General features: G+C 44.9%; 1 protein-coding gene across 2 annotated transcripts; it reads left to right on the forward strand.

Moving 5' to 3' along the window:
• Positions 1–506: 506 nt before the first annotated feature.
• On the forward strand, positions 507–11,972 carry LOC142776662 (uncharacterized). 2 transcript variants are annotated; one of them, XM_075880691.1, is made up of 5 exons: positions 507–934; positions 5,919–5,973; positions 8,127–8,215; positions 11,369–11,528; positions 11,626–11,972. In XM_075880691.1, exons 1-5 carry the CDS (start codon positions 788–790, stop codon positions 11,886–11,888), a joined length of 714 nt encoding a protein of 237 aa, XP_075736806.1. In that variant the 5' UTR covers positions 507–787; the 3' UTR covers positions 11,889–11,972. The 2 variants fall into 2 exon arrangements, with proteins under 2 accessions (XP_075736806.1, XP_075736807.1); XM_075880692.1 differs by having other exon boundaries at positions 520–934; positions 5,911–5,973.
• Positions 11,973–15,131: the final 3,159 nt, after the last annotated feature.

Consider the following 15,131-nt stretch of genomic DNA (forward strand, 5'->3'; position numbering starts at 1 on the left):
GAATGTGTTTTAAATATTATACCCAGCTTTGCAAGATAATATCGACGAGTTTTACTCGTCTAGGTGTGGGAGGTGTAGGCCTGATAAAATGCGATGTTGCTTCAGAGCCTTTCTTTCGTAATATTGCAATTTTATTCAACTCTTTCAAACGCGGCACCGTAAATTTCTACTGGGTGCTCGAACACGGCAAGCAGGTCGCGGGGCAAAATCTTTGTAACATTTTATTACCGAAACAGCGATACTAGCAATGTTTGAGCTGCACTTGCTGTTTTCTAAATTGTAACCTCCTCAATCTCATCACTGTGATCAGGAAACAGAGAGGAAAAGTGCAGCAGTAGTACGTAGAGAAATATTCAATTTCAAGCCCTTTAGCTAAACAAATTGCCAGTTCACTGTTGAATTCTCGATGTAAACAAACAGCTGATCAGGGACGCAAGCTTGGCTTGGCACTGGCTTGGCCGTTCATACAGAGCCAAAAGCCGCTGCAGGAAACTGGATTGCGGATCGTATTGAGACAAAATATTTTATACATTTTTGTTTTCTTTGTTTCATTTCTCTAATTGCTTTTGTGATGGCGTGGACCGCGCTTCGTGATCTCATGTACCGGTGCACTGTTTTTAAGTTTAGTAGGGCGCACGATAATACATGATTGCGTGCTTTAATTTAAAAAGGTTCGCGAGTATGGCAGCAACACTGCAATGTCGGGAAGAGGCACGGGGAAGAGGATAGTAGTAGAACCAGTAGCAGCTGCATGCCCGGGTGGAGCGACTGATGCCCAGATGGAGGAATGTCAACCCGATGCCTTTTGTGTTGGCCGTTCTGGCAATTCCGCCGACTTTATAGAAAGAGACGACCCCGTCGCTTGTCCTCTTCTCTTTTCCTTCGGGCATCAGCGACAACATTGACGGACGACGTGTTCGACTTCACCGTGCACGTGAGTATAGGTTGGTTTTTCATTCGAGTGAATTCTTGTTCAGATTTGCAACTTGTCGACTTCATCCTGATCACCTGTCACCGGCAATAAGTCACATACGTGTGATATTTAGGTGAAATAAATGATAATGCACATTTTCTGCTCCATTTGCGTGACTTAGCTACACCAGGACATGAGGTAAAGCCTTTGTCGCCTATCCACTAGCAGGCAAGATCGATCACTCGCATCCTTCAGTTCACGAATCAACGCGCCTGCCTTAAAATTAGTAAGCTGCTCGCAAAGAAATCTTACCGAGGCAATTTTGTTTTCTGTGAACAATGCACCGTAGATTTGTCTTGAATAACAAAAAAAAACTTGAAAAATAAATGTCGCGACCTTTTAGAAAACTCCGTGTCTAAGAGCTAGACGCGGCATTTTGTAAAAGGCTCATTAAATTCAGTATGTTTTCGTAGTTTCTGCTTGAAATTATTATTGTCTATGAATTTCATGGCCCAATCTTTTGCTTTGGCTGAAAATCTCGGCGGCAAAAACTTTGTTAGTGTCCTTTTAAGGGCAGGTGTAGATGCCATCATTTCAGTCGCAAATCTTTTTGCTAGTCGGTCGGCTGGTTAACAATAAGGGTACTAACTAGAGTTCCAGATTTCATCAGCAACACATCGTCATGGCTTCATCAGATTCTGCATTATATACATTCTATCCTCGTTTTTAAATAGGTGTACCGTATGGTCCACTGTTACAGGAAACAAGCGAGCTCATGGACAGTGAGCCATGTGGTGCTAACTGGCAGCGAGGCTTGTGAATGGGACGCATGCGCATAGAATCGGGGTGCGCCCAGTTTTGTCTGCCATTTCTCCGCCTGTACGCATGACAGCATTGGAAAGCGCATCCGTATTTTAGCTGCGCAATTTATCTAGCCCAGTGCCTCCTGCTTCAGGGATTTCCTGTGAGCACAAAAAATGCATAATTTTAATCGTTGCTGCAGTGTTTTGCAAGTTGCCACCGTAAAGCACATCATATTTTTCGCATAATGCTCACTGCAACTAGCAAGTTTCGATGACTCAAAATGCTGTTCAGGTCTGATGTAGCAAACATTTTAAGCTCGTCCTCGTGACCATGAAATATTGGTTTATTAAATAATGGAAGGCAGAGTTGGTATCAGTTGATTTACAGTGTGAAAATGAAAAGTGCGAAGGACCGTGCCTCGCAAGTAAGCCCCGAGAGCATGAGCAGAGAAGTAGCAGATGAGGATGCTCATGCGCTGCATATCCAAATCTCACCAGCACTAATGCTTGACGGACTGCTGGCCACGCACTAGCGTGTTCTTTTTGAAACAGGACTTTGGCCTTGTAAGCAAGTTCTTGAAGGGCATAAGTAAAACGTAGAATGGGCCCCCTAAATGCACCCATCCTTGAACCATTGGGCTTATGAATTAGTGCCCTTTTCAAAATACAACTATTCTGAGCTATAAATTGTGACAGAACAGTGCACGAAGTTTAAAAATGGGAAAAAAGTCTTTAAATGTCCCCTTTATACATAGTGTTCTTGTGATGTCACTTCTGCCGTTGTCGTCCTCTCCCGCCATGCCCGGGTAACTCCCTGGGTACCTACGGCAGTTCACGTGCTGCAGTGCGGTTTGTTGGGGGCTCGTCATCTGTTGCTGTGAACGATGTGGAAGCATTGTGGTTTTTTGTTGTCTTACTTTAACGAGCTCATTGGATTAGGAAGGCCTCGCTCGTTCACTCGATACAAGACCAGATAATCAAGATGTGCGACACATATACCAGCCACGGCGTACACCGGCTGCCCGCCACAACCTATGAGGGCCTATTATCTTGCTTTCACTACAAATTGCCTGGCCCAAAAACAAGTGAAAGCTCAAAATCTCTCGAGCCGCAATTTTAAGAGTGGATGTGCGAAGCACAGCTGCTCCCATCGAAAACTAGTCGTGCAGAGTTAGGCAAGTTTACAAGAGATATAATATTATGAATATATTGTCACGGCCTACGCCACCAAAGTAGCAATGCCCCCCCCCCCCCCCCCCCCAAGTGTTTTAAACAGTGCTGATGTTGAGCTTGAGCCTCTTTGATTGCAATTTGTGGAAATAGTCGAGGAAGATATTATAACAAGGCAGATAGCAACTTTGCGTGGTGTGTGCCGCGGTAATGCCAGTCATCACTTTATTTTTCGCGTATGCTTTAACACACTTTTCACTTTGTATTTTGCTTTTGTTGTACGCTAATGTACAGTGGAGTCACTGAACATGATAGAGACCGTGTATAGAATTAATTGATTAATTAAAAAAAATCCTGACGCCCTACTTGAACCGATCGGCTATACTTCAAAGTGAACTAATATTGTTTCTCATTCTTTATAGTTTGTTTCAATGCAATACCAAATCTCCGCGATCGCCATCACGATTTTAACCGCCTTCCTCGCCATCATGATTTTAACTGCGGACAAGTTTGTATGTACAGTATCTTGGTAAGCTATATCTGTTTGCAGGTAAATACTTGGCTATGGCACTTACCCGTAATGAAGTTGCACCTGAAGATGCAAATATTGCAAAGTTTCTTCAAGTAGCTTTTGTGAATCTGCACCAGCCAAATACACTGGTACTTTTAGGAAAATCGGAATGTGCGTTCTCACTTTCAGGTTATAACTTTCAGCGAAGAAACACCCTAAGCTCTGCTCCCTCTGCGTGGACTACTAAATCAACTTGCCTCACTAGCAGCTCATAATTTCTCAAACTTGCATCGTGAGGCAAAACTAAACGGGTGCAAGCACGAGGAGACAACATGGCAGTTGTAGGCAATAGATTCGGTTGGTGCCCGGGCATGTTGGTGGCGCATTTCGGAAGTGACGAAAAGGCGCTGCGAGATGCACGTGCACACTTTGTATAGTTGCTGTATTGGACAGCAAACTTTTTTTCTTATCTGAGCAGTTTTACCAAAGGAAGCTTCATCATATGGCGTGATAAATGAAGCGAACCCACAGGTTGAACCACATCATAGCCTCGCTGTGCTTTTGTACTTTTTTTAGCTCGCAAACTTTATTTGTACATATAAGTGACAACTTGCCAGTAATAAGGCAGCACTTGTTTCTTTACCATATGATCATCTCCGGTGTGCTGCTGCCTCAATATTTCAAATTCTAAGCATTTACACCATTGTATGCTAACTTTTCCTTCAAAGTGAGACAAGCCACATGTGTATCGTAGATCAAGAAGCATGCCAGTTTTACGTACTTGCAAGGTAAACATCAGAAATGCACAGTTGATCAAAAATACTAGTTTAATGGTGCATCTACATAGCAGAGCACCTGTGGCACCTCGGGAACAAGATAATGCCACATATGTTACAAGAGATAATTAAAAAAGACAGGGGACGTTTCGTGAACAAATAGAACCAAAAATAAAATGGCACGTGGCAGCGAGTGAAGGCGGCAAGGGGGGGGGGGGGGAGCCCGTGGGACTTCAGCGGATGAACGTAAGGTGTGTGTTTAATATGTGGGAGAAAAAAAAATTCAAAATTTTGGCGACTGAAATGAGGGTGACTTAGTGAGTGCGCTCATGATAAGAGTAAACACGGTTATTATTTTTTTTTTTCAAATCTCTTTTGAAAGCCACAAAAAATCTGTATGTGGTGCAGCCTAACAGAAGGTCCGTGAAGGCAAATTATGAATTCGTCGTTGTACAAAGGTCTATTTTTTTTTTTCATGCGCACCATCCCCGCCGCGGTGGTCTAGTGGCTAAGGTACTCGGCTGCTGACCCGCAGGGCGCGGGTTCGAATCCCGGCTGCGGCGGCTGCATTTCCGATGGAGGCGGGAATGTTGTAGGCCCGTGTGCTCAGATTTAGGTGCACGTTAAAGAACCCCAGGTGGTCTGAATTTCCGGAGCCCTCCACTACGGCGTCTATCATAATCATATAGTGGTTTTGGGACGTTAAACCCCACATATCAATCAATCAATCATGCGCACAATAAATAGTGCTCAAAATTTAATTGCATATGTTGTTTTCATCCTCGCTGTATTCCGTGCGGTTTATGATGTAAAAAAAAAAGTAGCACCCTGAAGTGGTGCTGCTTTTGGGCAACAGTTGAAAATGGCGGGGTGCATGAATGCGGAATACTGCCGCTTACACTCAAATCACTCTTGTGGTCACCTCCCACTGTTTGCAGCATGTGTTGTGTATACACAGCTGCATATTTCCTAGCTAGAAAAATTTGATTTTAGGTGTTTCATGCCATTTTCCATGTAACTATTCCACAATTGCACACACTGATCAGCAGGCTTTCAATTGCGCTGAAGGACACAGGTGCCATAAAATTCATAGTCGATTCTTTCAAGAAACCGTATGTAAAGGCTGAAGCTTCATGCGTACATACACACACACATACCATATTGTTTTTTGTACTTTATGAAAGCTGCGAAGGTCTCATGTGCCTCCAAGCGTAACCTGTCTTATTTATTCTCCATCACCGCAAAAGTTTTGTGAGTTTCAAATAAAAGTACTTTGCGCATGGCCACTTTTGGGTAATTTTTTTGTGTAGGTGTTATTTGAGCAGCCTACAGTGTTTACTTTATAAGCCTGTATGTATATGTTGCATTATAAGGATGCAGAATGTGTGTAGCTGTACAATATAGATGAAGTGTAAAAATTAAGTGTGTCTATTGTAGTTTTCTTGCAACCAATCTTACCCCCGTATTCTAGAACGTCCCTCCACTCAACGCTTCACCTTCACTTGAGATGGCTGATGGGAGCGCCGTCTCTAAGCAGAGAAAATTGCTGCATGTCAGCAATAAACTGCTGTGATTCTCGAGTAGCGCAGCGTCGCTTTCAAACGAGCAGCGGCAAAGTGCTCAACTCTGTCAAGTGAAGGGTGAAAGTCGAGTCGGGGAGCGTTTATGAATATGGGGGTTAGTTTTGTCGTCTTGTTAACCTGCCATTAACACTGGATTGATGCTACTTTGCTCTAGCTGTACAGTGCTTTCCAAGGCTCAAGGAGGCACCGCACGGGGAAGGCTCGGAGCAAACCATGCGTGAGTTTCCTTTCATTGTTACACTAGGCACGTATTAAGTGATAGACTTTAATGTATGCTATTTGTATTGTGCAAGTTTTAGGGGATATACAACTTCCACCACTTATATGTTCTGACGAAAATCACGCAAGAATGAGAGAAGCTTGTGCAAAAATTATGCAAGAGTGTAAGAAGCTTTTGCAGAAGTCTGTGAAATGAAGTTTTGAAACTTTGTGGCAATGTGTCATTGTACAGTGGTCAACAGTCTTGCTCAGCATGCTTGACTGCAGGGCTCCCGGCTGCACAGGCGCATCTACGGAGTGCCTGATGCATGATGGGCCAAATGTCAGCCTGCACACTGGTGCCTCTTATTTCCGTTTGTCTGTTACATCAGTGTCTCTTGTAAAGGGGATCAACTGTGCTACCTTTTTTTTTTCGAATGTAATGAGTTCTTTTTCCAGATTATTGTTGTTTTAAGGTAGAGCCTCACATTTCTATCAAATACTGAAGATTCCATTTTTATTTCTAGATGCTATGAAGTCACTCCTTGTGTTACAATAGAGTGAACACTGTTATGAGAAAAGCTACTTTATGGAGTTAACTCACTCCATATTGACTTAACACACAGAATTGGTGAAAACTACACTCCATTCCAGCTGCATTAGGAATAATATTCATTTGCATACTTCTGTTTCTTTTGTTTGTTTGTTGGCTGGAGGTTTGGAGTATAGGGTGGCCAGAGGGCACTGTGTTGTCTTTCTTCATCTTCCCAATTTTGTGAACATCAATTGATAGCCGTATGGGAAGCAGCCAGCATGCTGAAACAGCGGTGCAAGCATGCAAGATGTTCGCCATTGCATGCAGTCAGTTGCTGTGAGCAACCTACTGCATACAATTAACTGCGAGTGGTGAACTAACGCTGCACTATGTGTGCCTCCTGGAAAGCTGCAATGGTAAAGTGCCACAATCGTATAGTAACATGGATAACATCACAATTTGTTTGTTGAATAATTTTGCAACAGAATCAATGGAGTTTTGGATAAATTTGTGTATCTGCCTGGTTCATCAAAGCTACAGAGTCAAATGGGGTATATACTCGCGTATTATGTGTACTTTTTTTTTCGATCCGGTTATGTGCGAAGCTAGTAGGAATCGCTGCCCTAAAAGCCCAACTGAGAGTATATGTTGCAGGCGCTGTCAGAGCTGTCTCAAAGCGGATTGTCATTTGTTTGCTAAGCCTGTTCAAATGCCCCCATTTTCTTGAAGTTCTTTTGAACAGTGCTCACAAAAACCAGTTCCCACGACAGGGTTATACCAGAGGACATAAGTACTCTCCAATAATTGTCGGGAACCCAACGTAAAGTAAGATGCAGACAAGGAAGCGCGATGCTAACACAGTGCTGTGTGTGTCGCCCTTCATGTGTGTGTGTGTCCATTCCTTGTCCCAGTCTTCTATTGCGTTGTGTTCCCTCCGATATCTAACCAACACACCCAAGCTTCTATGCTAAGTCTTATTCAACGCACTCTTCTGCTGGCTCCCATACTGAATGTTGCATGTCGAAGAAGTCCACGCTGATGTGCTTAGCGGTAGCACGGTTTCAGTTTTCTTCGGTAAGCTTTATAACAGCAATCTGCCTCGTATATAATTATTGTAGCCTATCACAAGGAACGGTAAAAACGCAATGGCCAGATGGCGAAACCGAAAAAAAAAAAAAGAGTGCGAAAACCTGCCTCATCTAGTTGATGTGACAGGTCCTTGCACGCGTTCAACATCTGTGCTGTGTCTCAGGAATACATTCTTGCCGTGGAAGAGGTGGGAAGATAGGAGGCAAACCTTTAGGCATTTCGCACTACACATAAACAGGTTTCAGTTTTCAAGTTCGATATTCTAGGGAAAGCATAAAAGTTCATGGAAGAAGGGACCTTGCACTCAGTCCATTTTGTGTAAGACTGCACTCGCCTGCTCGACAAGAGATGTGCCTGACCAGAGCATCATGAAGTCAAATGTGTCTGTGTGTGTGCTGGCAAGGTGGCTCGGGCTGGTTGGGGAGGGCAAAGTATGCGAGCAAAAAGTTTCTTGTAGTAAAGCAGGCTGGCTAATTATACTGGTGAGCAAATTATGTGAGGATGCAAATTGTGCGAGTAAATATGGTATGTACTCTTGTATGTTTCAGCTCTATTGCTACAGATCCTGCGGATCCAACTTGGCATCCGGCAGCAACAAAGAGAGGTTCTGCAGGAGGTGCGACAGCTGAAGCACAAGGTACGGCTCTTGTCCGTGCCTCAGCTCGCCCAGCCAGCACAGCGCCCCTCTGACCTTCCCCGGCTGCCTGCTGGTACAATTGGAGAAGTGGAGGCAGCAGAGGCAGCTGTGCAGAGTAAAGCTGTGGCTGCGGCTTTGGTGTATATTTCTTGATTTTTAATATGCCTATGTAACATGCAGAAATTTAGTACTGCTTTAAGATACTGTGTTTCGGGAAACAAACTAGTCAGGTTATCTCATGAGCCACTGTACTACAGTCGAATATGAATAATTCGTACTCAAAGAGGCCAGAAAATTTGTTCAAATTAAAAGAAGTTCAAAATAATGAAAGTTACCGTGATTACTTGAATCTAACACGAACCTTTTTTCCGGTCAAGAGAGTTCATAAATTGCATGTGCGTTAGAATCGAGTACGAAAAAAAAAATGAATATGGTCATTCTATTGCCATCGCCACTTACAAAATGGCCGCCCCCTACGTGCGTCGGCATGGCGCGTCGGTCATTTCTGCCTATGTGTTTCCCATGCGCGGCACTTCATACGTGTGCTGAGGAGTTCGTCATCTTGTAGCACATTAGCATCGATGGCATGGTAGGGCCGACTCCAAAAACTCGAGGAGTGCACCGCAATGCTGGTTCTAAAAGAAAAGTCGTCGCGTGTGCCGGAACGGACAGAAATCGGGCCGCATCGCGGTCATTCGGAGTTCCCGAAACGTGCGTGCGGGACTGGCGGAAACAAAAGCAGAATATTGTCGACAGCAAAGATTCACGCAAAGGCTTCAGTGAACCACAGCAGGGTCGGTTTCCACAAATTGAAGAGCTGCTCGGCGAGTATGTGATTAAGCAGTGAGCGGCACAGCGGCCCGTGACGACAGAACTGCTCCAAGTGCAGGCTATGCAGTTAGCCTTAGAAAAAAGGCTAATGCAGAGCCATTTTAAAGCGAGCAGGTGCTGGCTAACGAACTTTATGAAGAGAAAAGGCGAACGAGCATATGCCGGAAGTTGCCGGAGGAGTACGAAGAAAAGCTTCAGAGTCTTCAGAGGTTCCTCCTAAACTTGCGGCACAACGGCTACCTGCTTGGGCAAATCGGGACTGCCGATCACACGCCTCTTTACTTCGACATGCCTGGCACCACAACCGTCTAGGAGAAGGGGGCGAAGCAAGTTTGTGTGCTGACATCAGGCCACGGTAAAACTAGAGTGACAGCAATGCTCTGTTGCACGTCAGATAGGCATAAGCTTCCCCCGTACTTCATATTTAAACGGAAGACGCTCTCAAAAAGAGTCGTTTTCGCGAGTAGTGTGATCAAGCGGGCCAACGAGAAAAAAGGGTGCGCATTGCAACCGATGTCTTAGTTTTTTTTTTTTTTTTGTCATGGAAACCGGGCGCGCGTTACAATTGAGGGTGCGGTAGAATAGAGTAAATACAGTAAACGAGCAGAGGGCTCACCATGCAGTGATGCATGTGCATGGAGAAGTTTTATTCACAAATTACAGGACATCCGTCATTAATTAAAGTAGTCACTACATGTCTGTACACGTTGGCCTTGCAACGAGTCAACAAGTTTTGCGTGCAGTTTGCAAAGCATTTGTACTTCGGCTTCAGTATTCTCCTGGCAAAAGAAGTTGCGCACGGCAATGTCCAGTGCTGACACTCTTCGAAGATAACTGTGTTTCCACTGTTACCATCTGCGCTGCAGCCGGAGCGTGGCCAGCACATGATGAGAATGGAGGAGCGTCTCCACCTGGAGAAAAGCAGATCGGCATTCGAGAGAGAAACACTCCGCGGCAGCTTTTTTTTTTTTTTCTCTCTCTTCATGCGCGGTGTTGAAAGGAGAAGAGTCTCTACATAGCAGGAACAAAAAACAGGGAAGCGTGACACCGGCGCGTTGCAGATCAGCATGAGAGAGCCAACTCTCTGCGACAGCTTTTTTTCCCCTCTTTCTCTTCATGCGCAGTGTTAAGAGGAGAAGGGTCTCTACGTGGCAGGGGCGGAAAAAGCCGAATCGGGGCACAGGAATGTCGCAGATTGGCATTTGGCATACATTCCACCGCAGTCTTTTCTTTCCTTTTCTTCATTTTCTTCTTCAAGCACAGCGATGAGGTGTCTGAAGTGCCACCGCAGGATGGGGCGGGGTGCTGAGAGCATTTTCGGAACGCGGTATAGCTTTGATAGGACCACAGCGTCAGTTCGAATTAAGTGTGTTGGAATTAATGAGATTCGATTGTATTTACTATAGTCTGTGAAGTCCGAGTGAACTGTCCTAAGCTAGCAGACGATGTAGGCGGCATCGTGTGTTTGATGGGCAGTGACTAGCAGTAGCCTGCTTAAAACAGACATTCAGTAATTTTGTTCATTTATCACCCTATTTCGTGTTCGCTGCGGCTCTCTCTACTTTGAGCTACAGTTCACCCTGCCTTGTGTCACCCGATTTCTTACTTTTTTAAAAATCTAACATGCACCCAATTTCGCAGTGTGAAGAAAAATGCACCTTTGTTTATTGTGATGAGATTTCTATAGCGACATGCCTCTTTGTTGGCTATCACAGAAAAATATAAACAGCAAATGGTGCGACCATCTAGTGCGACCTTTATTTTTTTATCAGTTTCATCTATGACCAAGATTTGGTCGCTCTAAGGTTGCCTCTTAGTACGCCTTGATCATGTTCATTTATCTTGTTGTGCTCTGCTTACAATGCATTGATTAAAAACATGTCCAAGCTTCTTTTTGAATTCCACATATTTTATCGTTTTTCACCTGTAGAAGCTACTCCTTGTCAACATTCAGGCAAAGACATTGTAACCTCGAAGAAACGTGTATTGGAATTTGAGCACTGTACAAAGTAATTATACTATTTCATAGCTAGAATCAATATTTATTAAGGGTTATAACAGTGTTGTATTTGATTTCATAACAGCAAAACTGCATTTAGAGAAGGACTCCGAAAGGTTCTCACACTGAGTGTGAGAGGGCTGATGTGGAAACCATTTTAGGTCAAGTGAGTTGAAGTTAGCGTAAAAAAACAATGAAATGGTGTGGTGCCCAAAAATTCAAGTTGTTGTTTTCAGTGTCCTGTTCTTGCAGATTTTTATCATGAAAACATTTCGATGTGCTGTTGCGTTTACCCCATCTATGCTTCTTGCATTTTTTTACAGCGCAAGCACCTCCTGCAGATTGGGGGACGTGGCCTTCGAGAAATTGGTGTGAATGCCATGAAGGCTGTATTGGCACATGACGTGCAAGTGCTGTACAGCCTTCATGGCAGAAAAGGGAAAAGGGCCTTTGTGAACCTGAGGCTCTGTATATTAGTGACAGGTTAGACTTGTTCATTGTTTTATGTGTGTGTACCCTTGTGTATTCTCTGTACTGCAGTGCTTCATGTGTACTATGGTATTTCTGTTCTTGTATGCAGATGTCATCTGCCAAAAAGCAGGGTGCGACCAGGCGGAGGCCCTCAACTTTATTAAGAGGTGGCTGCCAGGGTCTGGTGATCGCTGTGGGGGCAGGAAGCGGCGCTTCAGAGAAGCATTTGTTGTGGAGCAGCCCGATGATCCCCACTCTCAGAGTGCAGATTATCGGCTGCTTGCGGCAGCTGGCTTCCTGCCCAGCCACAGCAGCCAGGGCCTTGACAGCACCACTGTCACTGTGCCCCCAACGCAACCTGACCTGCAGTAGAGCGGGGCTTTTTTAGTTGTGTATATATATTTTTCAATGTATACATCTTTTGTTGTATCAAATAAAAAAAAAACAAAGAATAAATAGTCTGCAGACTGTCGGTGGTGCACTGTTCGGCTAGCTTATGCTGATTCGGAAGCACCATCACCATGTTTTAGTTACAAAAAAATGCTCTAAACTGTGAATATTCTCGATTACCATGTGGGGGACATATGTGGGGATTGCAAGTGGGGGACATACGCTTTCAACATTTACTTCCTAACGACTTTTTTCGATCTGCTGTACCAAATACCAGTACCAAATAAAGCACTCGCTATTGCAAAAGATAAATTGGTAAAAAAATAAACTACACTTCTGGTGTTAGCAAAGGGAATGAGGTATAAAAGATGAAATAGATCGAGTAACTGCTTTCAGTTCTCAGCATTCAATTTTCTCTTGCCCCAAGTATACAGGGCTGCAAAGCTACAAGAGCGGGTCATCGAGGCATATTGTTTAAATCTTGCGGTAAGAAAAATTCCCTACTAATAATGGTTACATAATGGCAAGCCAATCAGTAGCCAATATTCGTCGTGCAGGAAACATCTGGTGTAATAACGGCATTTGATTGGCTGCAATGTGGCCCTGGATTGGTCCAATGTCGGTCGTACATCCGTAGCCAATATTCGTCGTGCAGCAAACATCGGCGTAAAAATGGCATGTGATTGGCTGAAATATGGCCCAATGTTGGCCGAACATTGGCAGCTTTGTCGGCAATACGATGGGCCTTCGTTGGCCCAATGTTGGTTGCATACTGGCTAAAACATCGGCAAAACGTCGGCCCATCATTGGCTTGAACGTCGGCCCGACATTGGAAGAAGTTGCACTTCCGATGTCGGCCCGACGTCGGTGCCGATGTTAGCCGATGTTGGTCCAAGATTGGTCCAACGGCGACGTGCTGCCTGGGTGTGTGTCCCCATTCCTTGTTCCAGTCTTCTATTGCGTTGTGTTTCTTCCGATATCTAACCAACACACTCAAGCTTCTATGCTAAGTCTTATTCAACGCACTCTTCTGCTGGCTCCCATACTGAATATTGCATGTCGAAGAACTCCACGCTGATGTGCTTGGCGGTTGCACAGTTCCAGTTTTTTTCAGTAAGCTTTATAACAGCAATCTGCCTCATATATAATTATTGGAGCCTGTCACAAAGGAATGGTAAAAACGCAATGGACAAATGGCGAAACCGAAAAAAAATTAGTGCGAAAACCTGCCTCATCTAGTTGATGTGACAGGTCCTTGCACGTGTCCAACATCTGTGCTGTGTCTCGGGAATACAGTCTTGCCGTGGAAGAGGTGGGAAGATAGGAGGCAAACCTCTAAGCATTTCGGACTACACATAAACAGGTTTCGGTTTTGAAGTTCGATATTCTAGGGAAAGCATAAAAGTTCATGGACGAAGGGACCTTGAACTCAGCCCATTTGTGTATTGCTGCACTCACCTGCTCGACAAGAGATGTGCCTGACCAGAGCACCATGAAGTCAAATGTGTCTGTGTGTGTGCTGGCAAGGTGGCTCGGGCTGGTTGGGGAGGGCAAAGTATGCGAGCAAAAAGTTTCTTGTAGTAAAGCAGGCTGGCTAATTATACTGGTGAGCAAATGATGTGAGGATGCAAATTGTGCGAGTAAATATGGTATGTACTCTTGTATGTTTCAGCTCTGTTGCTACGGATCCTGCGGGTCCAACTTGGCATCAGGCGGCAACAAAGAGATGTTCAGCAGGAGGTGCAACAGCTGAAGAACGAGGTACGGCTCTTGTCCGTGCCTCAGCACGCCCAGCCAGCACAGCCACCTGCTGACCTTCCACGGCTGCCTGCTCGTACAACTGGAGGAGTGGAGGCAGCAGAGGCAGCGGTGCAGAGTGAAGCTGTGGCTGCGGCTTTGGTGTGTATTTCTTGATTTTTATTAAGCCTATGTAACATGCAGAAATTTAGTACTGCTTTAAGATACTGTGTTTCGGGAAACAAACTAGTCGGGTAATCTCATGAGCCACTGTACTACAGTCTAATATGACTAATTCGTACTCAAAGAGGCCAGAAAATTTGTTCAATTTAAAAGAAGTTTAAAATAATGAGTTACCCTAATTACTTGAATCAAACGCGCACCTTTTTTCTGGTTAAGAGAGTTCATAAGTCGCATGCGCGTTAGAATTGAGTACGAAAAAAAAATGAATATGGTCATTCTATTGCCATCGGCACTTCCAAAATGGCCGCCCCCTACGTGCGTCGGCATGGCGCGTCGGCCATTTCTGCCTATGTGTTTCCCATGTGCGGAACTTCGTACGTGTGCTTAGGAGTTCGTCATCTTGTAGTACATTAGCATCGATGGCATGGTATGGCCGACTCCAAAAACTCGACGAGTGTACCACAATGCTGCTTTTAAAAGAAAAGTCATCACGTGTGCCGAAACGGACAGAAATCAAGCCACATCGCGGTCGTTCGGAGTTCCCAAAACGTGCGTGCGGGACTGGCGGAAACAAAAGCAGAATATTGTCGACAGCAAATATTCACGCAAAGGCTTCAGTGGACCACAGCAGGGTCGGTTTTCACAAATTGCAGAGCTGCTCGGCGAGTATGTGATTAAGCAGTGAGCGGCACAGCGGCCCGTGACGACAGAACTGCTCCAAGTGCAGGCTCCAAGTTAGCCTTTGAAAAAGGGCTAATGCAGAGCATGTTTAAAGCGAGCAGGTGCTGGCTAACTAACTTTGTGAAGAGGAAAAGCTTTTCCCTCCGAAGGCGAACGGGAATATGCCGGAAGTTGCCGGAGGAGTACAAAGAAAAGCTTCAGAGTCTTCAAAGGTTCCTCCTTAACTTGCGGCACAACAACGGCTACCTGCTTGGGCAAATCGGGAATGCCGATCAGACGCCTCTTTACTTCGACATGCCTGGCACTACAATCGTCGAGAAGAAGGGGGCGAAGTAAGTTCGTGTGCTGACATCGGGCCACGGTAAAACTAGAGTGACAGCAATGCTCCGTTGCACGTCAGATAGGCACAAGCTCCCCCGTACCTCATATTTAAACGGAAGACGCTCTCAAAAGGAGTCGTTTTTCTGAGTGGTGTGATCAAGCGGGCCAACAAGAAAAATGGGTGCGCGTTGCAATCGATGTCTTAGTTTTTTTTTGTCGTGGAAACAGGGTGCGCGTTACCATCGAGGGTGCGGTAGAATCGAGTAAATACGGTAAATGAACAGGGGGCTCCCCATGCAGTGG

The sequence above is a fragment of the Rhipicephalus microplus genome, chromosome X, assembly GCF_043290135.1.
Source record: "Rhipicephalus microplus isolate Deutch F79 chromosome X, USDA_Rmic, whole genome shotgun sequence".
Taxonomy (NCBI): domain Eukaryota; kingdom Metazoa; phylum Arthropoda; class Arachnida; order Ixodida; family Ixodidae; genus Rhipicephalus; species Rhipicephalus microplus.

Excerpts from the sequence above, each read along its gene's own strand:
- LOC142776662 (XM_075880691.1), top strand. The coding sequence starts at position 788 with ATGTCAACCCGATGCCTTTTGTGTTGGCCGTTCTGGCAATTCCGCCGA. Across the intron at positions 935-5,918 it reads TGTTCGACTTCACCGTGCAC|TGCTTTCCAAGGCTCAAGGA; the intron begins GTGAGTATAGGT and ends CTAGCTGTACAG. Across the intron at positions 11,529-11,625 it reads GCTCTGTATATTAGTGACAG|ATGTCATCTGCCAAAAAGCA; the intron begins GTTAGACTTGTT and ends TCTTGTATGCAG.